This window comes from Psammomys obesus, unplaced genomic scaffold, assembly GCF_907164565.1.
Source record: "Psammomys obesus unplaced genomic scaffold, mPsaObe1.curated_primary_1811, whole genome shotgun sequence".
Taxonomy (NCBI): Eukaryota; Metazoa; Chordata; class Mammalia; order Rodentia; family Muridae; genus Psammomys; species Psammomys obesus.
This window is the reverse complement of record NW_026585742.1, coordinates 15281858-15296987: the sequence shown is the minus strand read 5'-3', so window position 1 is coordinate 15296987 and position 15130 is coordinate 15281858. Positions and strand designations below refer to the sequence as shown.

Genomic DNA, 15130 nt, shown 5'->3' with positions numbered 1-15130 from the left:
CTAGGCCTTAAAAATGAACTGCATTTACATTGTACATTAACCGACTCAAGCACTTTGCCAGGGTAATTTCATACACACAGCTATTGCACACTATCTGTCAATTTGTTGTGGGTCAAAAACAGCACATAGAAATTTCCAGAAAAAAAATTCCTAAGTTTAAAATAAATTTCATTATAGCATACAGTTAAAATTATTCTATTTTATTATATATTGTTAATCTCTAATTTACAAATTAAACCGTATCATAGGAATATGTAGGAAAAACATTACTATATGTAAAGTTTGATACTTCTAGCAATTAAAGGAGTTGCTGGAACATTTTGGAAAGTATCCCCTAAGAACCATCGTCTACCAGTTGGTGAGTTCTTTCATTTCCTTTTGCCACATTATAGAAATGAAGAAGTGATGTGACTTGGCTAGTTCCACACAGACATAAACCCCAGATCATATGATTCAAACTAGTGATGCCACACTTTTTTTACAAAACATAAACAGCTTTTTCTTTGGCAAAGGATGGCAGCCTGATTCAGATAGAGAGAGTCTGGGGACTTTTTTTTTTTTTTTTTTCTGGAACAGGTCTTGGGAGGAAAAGAAAAAGAGAGGTGTGTACTGTGGTGCTCCAGGGGCTAACGTGGAAGAATAGCGGGGGCAAAGGCCACTAACTGGCCAACCCGTGTAGAGCACCTCTCAGCCCTAAGTCATATAAACACAGCTCCATTCCTCAGACCCACATTTTCTGTGTTCTTTGCATTGCTGAGCAGAACATACTTTTGTTGCTTCACCTTATACTTTCAAGACTCTAACCTAGGACAAGAATGAATCTTAGACATAGAAGACTGGATAGTGAAACAATGCTGAACATAGGATTTAAATCATGCATTAGCTGTTCTGGTGGCCATAGTGGCAGCTCTATGCAAGGACCAACACATCTTTCTCTGTAAGAACTGTCCCTTACTGAAGGACTGCTCTGCACCCCGGAGAGGATGATTGAAGACGGCCCATCCACAGCCCCACTAAGAATGAGCTTGGCTTGGCTCAGTGTATTTTCTGCTTCTGGAGCTGGAAAATTGGGGAACCAGATGATAACCCAAAGAGGAACAGAAAAGATCAAGACCAAACATTCATCTAGGTGCATATTCCTGACTGTCAAAGAACAATTTGAAGAACTAACCCTCAGAAATTTTGAAACCAGACAAGGAAAGTACCAAGGACAAAACTGTAAAGGAAATGGATGCGCTCCAGGAGAAAGAAAGATCTCCTGCTGCAATGTGGCTGCTGTGGAGTTTGCCTCTCTCTACTGAAGTAATCTGGTTGCAAGTGACATGCCACTTCCAAGCAATGTTCCCCACTTTCCCCAGTACCTCTCAGGCATCTCTAAATAATATCTTAGGGAGGAATAACGCCAGTATTTAAAAACTGGATAATTAACATTATTTTTGCTTTCATCTGTAAGTATCCCTAGACTGTGCAGCTGGTGTTGCCCATCTTTTTGTGGCTTTGCTGTGTTGAGTCCTGCATTCAATGGCAAGGAGAAGAGTGAGTGAGGGGGGAAATGTCCTCATGAAGGGATCTGATCTGAGGGCCAGGGAACCCATACAAAGAATGTCTGTCTTTGCATTCCTGACACACTGTACAGGTGATATGTTCCATGTCCTGTGACCTGGTTGATTTATATGTTGGGCTCTGAAGATCAACTTGTCTTTCTAAACATGAATCTTTCTAAAGCAGGGTAAGAGGATAAGGTCACTTAAAAGGAAAAATACAGAGCATCTTTCCATGTTCCAGAACTACAGGGACACAGGCAGTTCTGTGTGTATGATATATAGGATGAGGCAGAGGCTAGAGCGCAGAGAGAGTTGGAAGGCCTATTTTTGATTCACCAGAACCTCAGCTGAGTTCCCAGGAAGTAATAAACCAGGGAAAGACCGTGCACCAAACTCATACAAACTTCACTGTGAAAAGGGTGAGAGAGGTTTCTGTGGTCACTAATTCATAGGAATAGTGGGAAAACAATAGAAACGTTCTGTGTTCAAGATGAATTGGGCTTTGAGTCCAAAAATCGTATTATGATCCTCATCACAGAAAAACACTAACTTATGAAAGAAGTTAAGAACATGTAGAGAAAAATATTTTAAAGATATTAGTATTATTAGTGTTTATCAAGTATTTAAGCCATAACTGTTAATTTTTTATTTATCTCTTTAATTTTTGAGAAGTTTTAAAAACTTGTATTAGAGGCCTGAAGGTACAACATTTTTTCCTTTCATCCTTCCTTCCTTTCTTCTTGCTTTCTTCCTTTTTTCTTTCTGAGAGAGTATTAGTATAATGTTCTTGTGGAATGTATACAATTTACCCTTGTTCATTCAAATACTTACTTCTATACCCCACTATCTGGTTTCAATCTGGACATTGCATTGTGATACTTCTTCTAAGCATCACCTGTCTCAAGTTTGTGTAAACATGTTACCATCTGTTCTTTGTATTGCCAATAAAAACAACCAGCCTGGAGATGGGCAATGAAAAGAATAGGGTAGGACATCCTGGTCCAGAGGGGAAAGAAGAAGCAGGTGAGAGAAGAGATCCAAGAAGGGAGGACTGGGAAACACCAGGATGAATGGGACCTAAGATAGGACTAAAAAGCAAGTATAATGTAGGAAATCTGAATGGGAGGAAGCTATGCAGATTGGAGTTAGGATGGAATAATTACTGCCCAGCATTGTGCTCTAGGTTAATTAAATTGTAGTCTCTGTGTAGTCATCTTTGGGTATAAAGATGGTTTAGGAATAACTGCTGTTTAACTAAAAGATAAATCAATATTAAATATTAATAATCATCAACAAGACAGGGTCACTATTTAGCCCAGTCTGGCTTGGCACTCATAGAAAGCCACCTGCCTCTGACTCCCTAGTGCTGAGATTAAGTGCCACTATGTACATATCAGAAAATGGTATGGAAATCTTTGGGCTCAATCTCTAATATCACAAAAAATAAAAACTGCATGAGAAACTAAAGAATTAATGAACCTTACTAGTCTTAAAAACTAGTCTTAAAAAACTTGCATTCTAATCTAATGAAATAATTAAGACAACCAACACAATTGAAATAAAGTTGTGGTTTTTGTTTTGTGTGAGACAGGGTTTCTCTGTGTAATCCTGGCTGTCCTGGAACTCATTCCATAGACCAGACTGGCCTTGAACTCAGAGATCTGCCTGCATCTGCCTCCTGAGTGTTGGGATTAAAGGCATTAATCCCAACTACTACTTTTTTTTTTTTTAGGAAAATGTTACTAGACAATAAAGCACCTTACTTATGTCCTATGCATGTTAGGGAGCAATGCTAACAGTTTAATTTACATAGTAAATGTCTTCTTAGCCTTTGCCAGCAGCACGTTCTTCCTATAAGAAGATAATTAGTCAATTACTACTCCAAACACTTCTAAGCCTATAGCTTTAGCTTTCACAGTTGGTGATGAACATGAATCCAGAATGGGAAGCATGATCTGCATTTCTCTAAATGGGGTGATCCTGACTTAAGGTGGAGTGCTCAGTTAAGGCGCTGATAACCATTTCCAGTGAGATGATTTTCTAACAGGAACACTTGATTAAAGCAGTTGTAAGAAGACACATCATTGAAAGCAAAGGACAGTCTGGCTAAATTATTAGGCTGTTGTTGAGAGAGAATAAAAGCATTTACTTTTTGCATCATTCCAGTCTGGGGAGTCCGGAGACAGCTTCTTCAGGTAGTCTTTCAGGAGCATCTCATAGCGAGGGATCCGCTGAATGGGCTCCAGCATATGGTGCTGCAGGGTTAAGTTTCCACAGATTTTCTGTTTCTGTAACCAGCAAGATTATATTTTTAAATCTTTTGTTACATTTATTTATGTATGTACTGAAGTCAGAGGACAACCTGCAGTATTCAGTTCTCTGCACCACATGGGTCCTGGGGATCAAACTCAGGTCCTTAGGCTTGGTGGCAAGTGCCTTTACTCACCGAGCTATCTCACTAATCCCTGTAATTAAAGTTTTGAAAATAATATTCAAAAATTAGGTTACCCAATCTAAAACCTTAGTGTCATCAATGGCAGTATTTTTCTACCATGGACACCTGCATTCTACATCTGGGGTGCTTTGAAAAATGCACATTTCTGAGTCCCAGCCATTTTTGAAATCACGTTGTTGGGGGACAAAGCCAGGGAACATGCATTTAAAAATACCCTAGATAGTTGCCTATATGATATAGAGATACTGAGCTTCCCTTCAAAGCTACCTTTCATTCTGGTTACTTTAAGGCAATTTGCCATGGTCAATGACCTCTTCCTGTCTTTCTGTCTCCCTATGGGACTCACTAGAACCCAGAACCCTCTCCACCAGGGACCCTTCTGCCTAGCCACTTGGCATAGAGACATTGGTAGGCTATGCACACTCCAAGCTCACAGATCCCCTTTATTCTGATAGGCCCATGGCTGCTTGCCAGAGATTTTATCCTTCTTCTGTCCCATCTCCTTCCGTTTGGGACTCAAGTCCTCAGCCTGCTCTTACAAGGGACTTTCTAGATAGCATATGTGACTGGAAGATCCAGGCTACCTCCTCCTTCAAGGCTTCCCAGAGCTTTGCTAGCTGCCTGCCTGGAACCCTGCAGGTATCCTCCACAGTCTTGAGATGCAGGACCAGTCTATATCACCAGCAGAACTTGTTACAAGCTCCTTACCACCAAACCACTGAAGGTGCCAGGCTACAGAGACCTGGGATAGAGAAGGTAGCCTCAACTACCAGACAAACAAAGGAAACTGACACTCCAATCTTGCCATAAATTTGTCTCCCATCTAAACATCATAAATATCCCCAATGAAAGAAGGTGACTGGAACAAAAAAGAAAAAAGAAAAACTCAATCAACTAACTCCAGATTCAAAAATCTTAATGCATAAATAAAACAATACACACACAAAAAAAAACCCCAAAAAGAAAACAAAAACAAAAAACAAAATAACATGTCTCCTCCCATAAATATAAATCCTATAATGATGACTTCTGTTGAAAATGATATGAAAGAGCTCTGAAGGAATTCAAGATAATGATTACAACTACGGTCAAACAACTGAAAAAAGACAAAGACAAAAAGATTAAATTACAACCACAAACTGACATAACACAGAGACAGTGGTTGATTTTAACACTTGACTCTCAGCAATACAACTAACAACTTTCTAAATGGAGAAAAACTCAAAGCATTTCCACTAAAGTAAAGCCAAGACATAAAAACAATTTGAATTTATAATGAAAACCAAAACTGAAATGATACTAAAAATGAATACTCTTATAGTTTATTTTGGCTTATGATTCCATGAGATTAAGAGTCCATGAAGAAAGAGTCTATGGTGGCCAAGAAGAAAGCAACCATAAGCAAGAAGCAGAGAGCTAGCTGGAAGTAGGTACTCCCCCTGTGATGTACTTCTTCCAGTAAGGCTAGACCACCTAAACCTTCCCCAAACAATGCCACCAACTGAGAACCAAGTGCTGAAATACATGAGAGACTATGAGAGACACTTCTCATTCAAGCTACCACAAACACTGAGAACAGTGAATAAAATAAGGTTACTGAAAGATGAAAGAGAGAAAGATCAAGTCATTTACAAGGGCAGTCCTACTAAAACATGATTATACGACAGAAACCTCTAAATCTAGAATATATCTGGTAAGATGTATTCCAAGTCCTGAAAGACCACAGCTATCAATCTAGGTTATTAAAATTAAAGACGAAATAAAAACTTTCTATGATAAAAAGATTAAAATAATTTATGACTACTAGAAAGACCTTAATACAGAGGCTACTAGAAGAAATACATCAATCTGAAGAGACGTATGAACATACCCAAGGGAACAAACAGTGCCAGGTCAAGTAATCAAAAGAGAGCTGCAAACATACCACAAAGTCATCAAAACAACAGGGGTTAATACATGTCATTCAACAATAACTCTAATAATGGTCAAAATTCCTTAATAAAAAGGCCCACATTAGCAGACTGGATCAGAAAACAGGGTTTTTGTTACTTCCCAGAAACATACCTCACTGTCAATGATAAAACACAACTTTAAGATAAAAGAATGGAAAAACATATTCCCAGTAAAAAACGAGCAGGCATAGCAATTCTAGTATCAACAAAATATACTCCAAAGAAAAACTAGTAAAAAGTGATAAAAGGAGGAAAATTTTATACTTAAAAAAAGTTCTATCAGCAAAATATTACAATACTAAACAAACATGCACCAAACACAGTGGCACACGATTTCAAAAAGAAACACTGTTAAAATTAAAAGCACAGACTGGCATAACACAGTGATGTAGTTAATTTCAACATTCTACTCTCACCAATACTATCAACATTTGCTAAATGGAGAAAAATTCCACTAAAATCAAGAACAAAATCAAGAACAAGACAAAAATGTCCTCTCTCTCTCTCCATCCTGTGCAACATAGTGCTTGAAGTCTTAGCTAGGTCTATTAAGACAAGTAAAGAACATACATTTGGAAAAAAGTTAAAATATCATTATTTACAGATGATATGATTCAATATACGAAGACCTTAAAGACTACATTAGAAAACTGCAAACAGCTAATGATGATTCAGCAAAGTAGCAGGATACAAATAAATACAAAGAAATAAGTAGCCTTCCTAAATATAAATAATACCTTAAGGCACTGAAAAAGGAGCTAAAGAAGATACCAGAAGATATAAAGACCTCCCATGCTCAGGAATTGGGGGGTTTTAATACTGTAAAAATGGGCATCTTAACCAAAAGCAACCTAAAGATTCAGTGTAATGAAAATACCAATATAATTCCTCACAGAAAATGAAAAAATAATCATATTTCATATAGAAATACAAAAGATAAAGCATAGCCAAAACAACCCTGAAGAATATATAAAATCTCTAGGTATCATCATCCTATACTTTAGAATTATTGTAATAAAAGGAACATGATGTTGGCATAAAAACAGAATCACTGGTCAATGCAACAGAACTGTAGACCCCCATATAAGCCCACACTCCTTAAGCCACCTGATTTTTGACAGATACACATCAAAGAAAAAGCAGCATCTTCAAAAACTGTTGTTCTTAAAACTGGCTACATTTACCCTCAACCTGCACAAAACTCAGTTCTAGTTGTATGAAGGACATCAACATAAAACAGGAAAGAGAGAGGAGAAAATAATGCTTGGACTTAGCAGTACAGGAAAGGACTTTCTGAACAGGATGAGGACAGCATAGACATTAAGACCAACAATTAATAAATAGAATCTCATGAAGCTAAAATGCTTCTGCATAGCAAAAGACACCATCATTCAGTTGAGGAGGCAGCCTACAGAGTGGGAGAAAACATTTACTAGCTCTACATCTGATAAGCTAGACTATACAAAGAACTAAACATTTAAAACAAACAATCCAATTAAAAATGGAGCATGAAACTAAACAGATTTCTCAAAAGATGAAATACAAATGGCTGAGAAAGATTAACAAACAAGTTCAACATTCTTAGCCACCAACAATGATAATCAGTTAAGTTGAGATTTTCTTATTTTAGTCAAAATGGCTAAGATTCCAAAATAAATAGTGACAAATGTTTGCATGGTGATGAGAAAGTGGAACACTTTCATTGCTGAGAAGAATACAAGCTGGTGTGGCACCATGGAAATCAATGTGGAGGTTCATCAAAAACCTAAAAATAGACCTACTACATGACCCAGTCATACCACTCTTGGGCATATACCCTAAAGATCCATATCTTACAACAGAGATACCTGTGCGTTACAGCCCACATGCTCATAAACTGCATAATGAATAGTAAAAGGGTGGCATGAAAGAGAAATGGCACGTTTTCTCTCATTTCTGGATCTTAGCTTTCAATATTTAGGTCTTGGTCTTTTCCCTCCCCTCTTCTCCTTCTCTACTTATGTCCCTCTTTCTCTGCTCTCTCTCCTCTCCTCCTCTCCTCTCTCTGTCTCTGCCTGTCTCTGTCTGTTTTTCTCTTTCTGTCTCTCATTCTCTGCCTGGCTTGAAAATGTGTAGCGCTATGAATGTTACCACAGTCCTATTGTATATGAAGGACACAGTTTCCTTTGTGTCATCCATCCCTCTTTGGCTCTTACAATATTTCTTCCTTCTATTTCACATAGGCCCTTATCCCTGAGGGAAGGAGTGTGAAGAACTCCCATTTAGGATTTAGTGTTCCAAGGTCTCTCACTTTTTGCACATTGTCCAGTTTTTGTTTTCTGTGTTAGTTTCCATCTACAGCAAGAGGACATTTCTCTGGTGCTGACTGAACAAGGGAATGATCTGTATCATTAGGAGTCATTTTTTTGTTATGTTCCTTTAGCATAAAAATGGTATTTGGTTTTCTCCTAGACCCATTACCTATTTTGTCACATCTTCTTGGCCAGCTGAGAACTATAAGGTGGGTTTCCATCTCATGGAGTGGGCCTTAAATCCAATCAGAGAGTGGTTACTCCCACTGTTTCTCCCACTATGGGCAGATCATAAATCATAGGGTTTGTAATTAGATTGTTGTTTACCTTTCTTCTCTGGTAGCACGCACTGTAACTTACAGCATCATGAACACTAGTTTGTAGTAGTGAAGACTCTAGTTAGGCACCAGCTCAACTTTTTAAATATTCAATGATATGTAAGTGCAATAGTCCAATCAATGGTTTCCATGGAAGACCTTTGGTCAATGACTAAACCATATATAACCTATTCTTGGCACTAGAGGTTTCACTTGATGGTGAAAGAACTAGACAGAGGGAAGTGATTTTACTCTCCTTCCTGACCTCCATTATCATCTCTCCAGGCTCACACCAGCCCTGTAACAACATGTTTGCAGCTGCCCCTCCTCCAACCTCAACTACACTCACTGGAGACACTAATTCTTCGCTCAGACCTACAGTCTTAATAGCTTTCATCTCTCTCTCTTCTCTTCTCTCTCTCTCTCTCTCTCTCTCTCTCTCTCTCTCTCCAGATTATTCTTTGTCCTACTGCAACCTATTTTTAGGTACTCCTCCTTTCACCACACTTCCAAGTTCCTGGGGAGCCTGTCTCTTGGTATGGATAGAATCTTCTCCACTCTGTCTCTCAGCCCCTCTAAGCCTTTTCTCCTGGGCCATTCCTATTCTTCTCTGCCATATACTGACCTACAGAGGGCTCTTTATCAGGCAACCCACTGCCACCACATCTTCTTGAGACCCAGAGAGGGCAACATAAACCAAGGACTGGAAGACCACCCAACAAAGACAAGGCCAGATATCAACACCTAGAATCACTGCAGCCATCTAAATTCTGATGCCTAGACACTAGCACAAAAACATAATCACTAACAGCCAAGACAATGTGCCTTCATTGGCACAAATTGACGGCTAAATGACACAACTCAGAAAATTGGTAAAACAAGAACAAACTAAATACAAACCAAGCCCATGGTAAAAAATAATAAAAAGCAGAGTAAAAGTCAATTAGATAGGAAGAAAGAAAAAATATAAAGAATCAGCAAATGTAAGAGCTCATTCTTTGAGAAGATAAAGAAAACTGATAGATGCTTGACCCAAGAAACCAAAAATTAAAAAAAAAAAAATTGAAGAAGGAAAGAAAAAATATAAGGCAATATTTTACATGAAGTTGGAAAACCTAAAAGAAATGGAAGGATTTCTATATTCAGTTAAACCACCAAAACTAAATCAAGAAAAACTCAAGTCCCACAATTTCATAATGGTTATTATAAATGTATTGAAGTTCACTGAGATTTATAGATTTTGGGTTTGGTTAATTTTTGTGTGACATTTATTTTATTTAGAAAAAAATAAAATAATAAATAAAAAAATAATCATATTTCATATAGAAATACAAAAGATAAAGCATAGCCAAAACAACCCTGAAGAATATATAAAATCTCTAGGTATCATCATCCTACACTTTAGAATTATTGTAATAAAAGGAGCATGATGTTGGCATAAAAACAGAATCACTGGTCAATGCAACAGAACTGTAGACCCCCATATAAGCCCACACTTTATAATAAAGTATACTTTATTATGCTTTATAATAAAATATATAAAATTATATAAATAATAATGTATCTATAGATTTACTTTCCTTATATTATCTCTTAACCTAAAAAAATATGGGACACTGTACATAATAATTATAACCCTATAATATTGAGCTATAATTTAAAACACATAAAAAAAATGTCTTAAAGTATTGTCCTGGTTGTCTTTTTGACCAACTTGTCACATGTCAAGAGTTGTCTGAGAAGAGGGAACCACAGCTGGAGGAGGAAATGCCTCCACCAGATCTGCCTGTAGTCAAGTCTGTAAGGCACTTTCTTGATTAAGGACTGATATGGGAGGGTTTGAAGGGCTCAGCCTACTTCGGGTGGCACCAACCTGGGCAGTTGGTCCTGAGATGTATAAAAAAGCATCTTGAATGACCTATGGAGAACAAGTTAGTAAGCAGTGATCCTCCATGGCTTCTGCTTCAGTTTCTACCTTCATGTTCCTCCTTTCTTGAAGTTTTTTCCCTGATTTCCCTCAGTGATGTGTTAAGGGAGTTGTAAGATGAAATAACCCTTTCCTTCCCATGTTGCTTATGGTCACAGTATTTCATCACAGCAATAGAAAGCATCACTAAGAAAAATATAAATGACACTAATAGAATAAAGCATAGAGTAGGGAAGAAAGCTACACAGAAATCAAGCATTTCATTGATTGATGTTAGCATAATATGAAGCCAGCTATAACAAAGATGCATGTTACTATCCTAAGAGCAATCAATAGAGTTCAAAATTTGTTTAAGAGTAAAAGGAATCAAAATGGTATCATAAAATCTATTCATATAACATAAAAGGCAGAAGTCAAGAGCCATAGAATTCCAGCCATTGGAATATTATGTGATGCATAGAATTCTATGTTGTGGATGTAAACATGTGTTTTGATCCCAGGTGTAGGATATAGGACTGATTCAAACTGTCCACAGCGGCAAACTATTTGGCTCATGTGGGCACTGAGAGGGGTTCTGTGCCAGTTGCAAATAGTTTAAATCTGAGGCCTCTAAAGAGGGAATAAATGCCAGAGCCCAGAGAGTGTTGAGGAGCTCTGAGAAAGAAGGGTGTTAGTGCTACTCCCTGATGCTCCTGGTTGCTGTGGATGATGTTGGATGAGAAGTTGGAGATATCCTAAAATGAAGATCAGACTTGCCCCAAGAAACCTGATGACCCTAACCATCAGGAAGTAGCTTAAGAGAACTCCACCCTCTCTCCCCACTAACCTCCTTTCTCTCCTACATGGTATTGGGGTGTTGGAAGGGATTAGGGTGGAGAGGGGAAAAAGAGGATTAAGAAATGTAAATAAAAGTTAAAATAACTAGCACCTACAATTCTATTCATGTATTATAAGAGTTAGTTATCTACAAGTTTGAATACACACTGGAGAAATAACAGAAGTGATTATGGTATTATTGAAATTTATTACACAGACTTGGTAAAATATAGGCAAACCTTGATACAGATATAAAATAAATTTTAAAACTCAGATTTCATTGCAATGTAGCCATTCCCCTTTAAATTTCAATAAGGGGAAATAGGAAGAAACTGGGAACTCACTTTGTAAATAAATATTCAACTAGTTAGTTTTTTGTTTTTTTTTTATACTCCACCTTACTAGGTAGGGAAGACAGGTTTCAATTTTGTCATCCTGCTATCCCAGCCTCCTAAATGCTAGAATTACATGGGTAAGCCTACCACATGTAATAAATTTATCTAGACTTATTCTTAGTTATTGTTCTATTGCTATGAAGAGATACCAAGACCAAGGCAGCTCTTACAGAAGAAAGCATTTAATTGGGGCTTGCTTACAGTTCCAGAGGACAGTCCATTATGATGGTGGGGAGCATAGCAGCAGGCATGGCAGGCATAGTGCTGGAGAAGAAGTTGAGAGCTACACCCTGATCTGCAGGTAGAGAGGGAGAGAGAGAGACACTGGGCTTGGCATGGGCTTTTGAAACCTGAAAGCCCATCCTCATTAACACATTTCCTCCAACAAGGCCATACCTCTAATTCTTCTAATCATTCAAAGAGTTCCATTCCCTGGTGACTAAGTATTCAAGTACAAGAGCCTATAGAGGCCATTCTCATCCAGATCACCAGATCCCACTCTCTGGCCCCTATACGCTTGTAGCCATATCATAATGAAAAAATAATTTAGCTCAACTTCAAAATCCCCTATAGTCTATCATAGTCTCATTACTGTTTAAAAGTCCAAAATCTCTCCTGAGACTTATAGCAAGTTCTTAACTGTACCCTACTATAAAAATAAAAATAAAAAAGTAGATCATAACTTCCAATATGCAATGGCACATACATTTCTACTCCAAAAGGAGAAAAGGGAGCAGAGTGACGAAATACTGAACCAAAGCAAGACTAAAACCCAACAGAGCAAACTCTAAATTCTGCATCTCCATGTCTGTGTCAAAGTGTTCTTCAGAACTCCAACTTCTCTAAGTGTTGTTGACTGCAACACACTTGCCTCTCATGGTTCTACCCCTCTTCTGCAGCTTTCCTTATAGGTGTTCTATGACTCTGGAATGAAGTGGTTTCAATGAGAATGGCCCCCATAGACCATATATTTGAATGCTTAGTCCCCAGAGAGTGATGCTATTTGAAAGTATTAGAAGGATTAGGTAGGGCCTTGTTGGATGAAGTGTGCCACTGGGGTTGGGCTTTGACATTTCAAAAGTCAATGCCAGGCCCAGTGTTGTGTGTGTGTGTGTGTGTGTGTGTGTGTGTGTGTGCGCGCGCGCGCGCCTGCCTGTAAGTCAGGGTATAGCTCTAAACCACTTTCCATGTCTTCCATCATTGCTGCTATGTTCCCCACCATTATGAAAATGAATTAAACCTTTGAATGTGGTAGCAAGCCTCCAATGAAGTGCTTTCTTTCATATGAATCACATTGGTCATGGTATAAGTTCTCAGCAATAGACTAGTGACTAAGACAGAAGTTGGTGCCAGGGAGAAGTATACTGCTGTGATAGACAAGGCCATACTGTCTGTCAGATGAATATGGAAGACTTTGAGAGTTTGGATTAGAAAAAAAAATTTGGATGCTTTAAGGGGGACAAACCTTTTTTTGCTCCTCTCTAAGCAGGAGTAAAGATAGTGTTGCTGAGAAATGTGTGGGAACAGCTCATGAAGCTTCAGAGCAGAATAATATTAGTAAGTGGCCTAGAGACCATTCTTGTGATATTTTGGTAAAGAATGAGGGTGGTTTTTTCCTTTTTTTTTTTTTTTTTTTTTTTTTTTTTTTAACTCTTGTCCTAAAAATTATGTGTGAGGCTAAATTGAAGTGTTTTGGATTAATGGTTTTTGCAGAGGAGATTTCAAGACAGCCTAGAATTGAATCTGTTGTGTAGTTATTAGTAATAACTTTTATGCAGACCTACACTGAAAAGAAGCAAGCTGAACAAAGAGAAATACAAAATGTACAGTCTGAGGAGAAAAGAAGCACTTGGAAGCGTAATGGAACTAAATTTAGTGTTCAAGGAGATAAAAAGTTTAAAGGCAAGCCTGATGATAAATGAAATAAAAGGAGTGGTAACCTCAGAGCAAGATCTCACCTAACTAAGCGTCTAACTTATAAAAAAGGAATTAAATGAAATCTTAAGCAGGGAAGGTAATCATCAATAACAGAAAGCTGATGCAAATGTACCTGAAAGAGGGGACCAAGTTTTTGCCCCATCAAGCAGCAGAATTTGGCAGGTTGGGCCATGTGTTTCTGGCTTTACAGTCCAGGATACAAGAAAGAGCCTATGGAATCGATCTCTATGGCTAAGGAAAGCTGCCAAGGCCACTGTGAAAAGCTATGAAACTGAAGCCTGGATTGTGTTATAGACCCCATGATGTTAGAGATGTCATAGTTACAGGACACCTATTAAGGAAAGCTGCTAACAGGAGTGGAACCATCCCATGAGAGAGAAGTATGTTGCAGTCAACAAAACTGAAAGGAATTGAAGTTCTGAAGAGCACTGTGACATCAGACATGGAGATGCAGAATTTGGAGTTTGCCCTGCTGGATTTTAGTCTTGCTGTGGTCCAGTATTTCCTCACTATGTTCCCTTTCTTCCTTTTGGAGTAGTATTGTATATTCTGTGCCAGTGTATTTTGGAAGTATGTGATTTGTTTTTTGATTTTGACTTTTACAGTGGGATACAGTTAAGAACTTGCCATGAGTCTCAGAAGATACTTTGGACTTTTAAACAGTGATGAGATTATGGCAGACAATGAGGAATTCTGAAGTTGAACCAAACATATTTTGCATTATGATATGGTTACAAGTCTATGGGGGTCAGGGAATAAGATATGGTGGTTTGAGTGAGAATGGCCTCAACAGGCTCATATATTTGAATGCTTAGTCACCAGAAAGTGGAACTGTTTGAAATTATAAGGATTAGGAGATATGGACTTGTTGGAGAAAATGTGTTAATGAGGATGGGCTATGAGGTTTCAAAAACCAGTGCCAGGCCATCTTTTCTCTCTGACTCTCTGCCTCTTTCTCTTCATCTCTGTCTCTGTCTTGTGCTCCTTGCCTACAGATCAGGATGTGGTTCTCAGCTACTACTGCAGAGCCTGCCTGCTGTCATGTTCCCTTCTATGATGATAATGAATTAAGCTTCTGAAACAGCAATTTTAATGCTGTTTAAATGCTTTCTTCCTTAAGAGTTAACTTGGTCATGGGGTCTCTTCACAGCAATAGAAGTGACTAAGACAGGCTCTAAAAGGCTAGCCTTTGCTAGTTTCAAAAGCAAAGTGAGTCCTATTCAGAACATCCTCTCTTATACCTATACCTTTTAGGGTAGTATTCAAGTATTCATGTTTCTTCTAGAGTTTCAGCATCATGCTTCACACTAAGCTCTTTGATTCATTTGGAGTTGCTGATGCAGAGTAATAGATAGGTGTCTCATTTCATTCTTGTACATGTGGATATCCAGTTTTCCCAGCACCGTTTGTTGAAGATGCTAAATTTCCTTCAGTGGTGTCTTCATCTTCTTCCTTCCTTCCTTCCTTCCTTCCTTCCTTCCTTCCTTCCTTCCTT

General features: G+C 38.1%; 1 protein-coding gene across 5 annotated transcripts in view; it reads right to left on the bottom strand.

Annotated features, from left to right (window-relative positions):
- The window catches only part of Fgd4 (FYVE, RhoGEF and PH domain containing 4), a 187246-nt gene that overhangs the window by 46274 nt on the left and 125842 nt on the right, over window positions 1-15130 (bottom strand). For 3 of the 5 annotated variants that reach the window (XM_055599133.1, XM_055599131.1, XM_055599132.1), the window contains exon 8: window positions 3694-3832. In XM_055599133.1, coding sequence (XP_055455108.1) covers window positions 3694-3832 — 139 coding nt within the window. Of the gene's footprint in view, window positions 1-3693; window positions 3833-11898; window positions 11993-15130 lie in introns of those variants that run through there. The other 2 variants (XM_055599135.1, XM_055599134.1) reach the window with 2 other exon arrangements.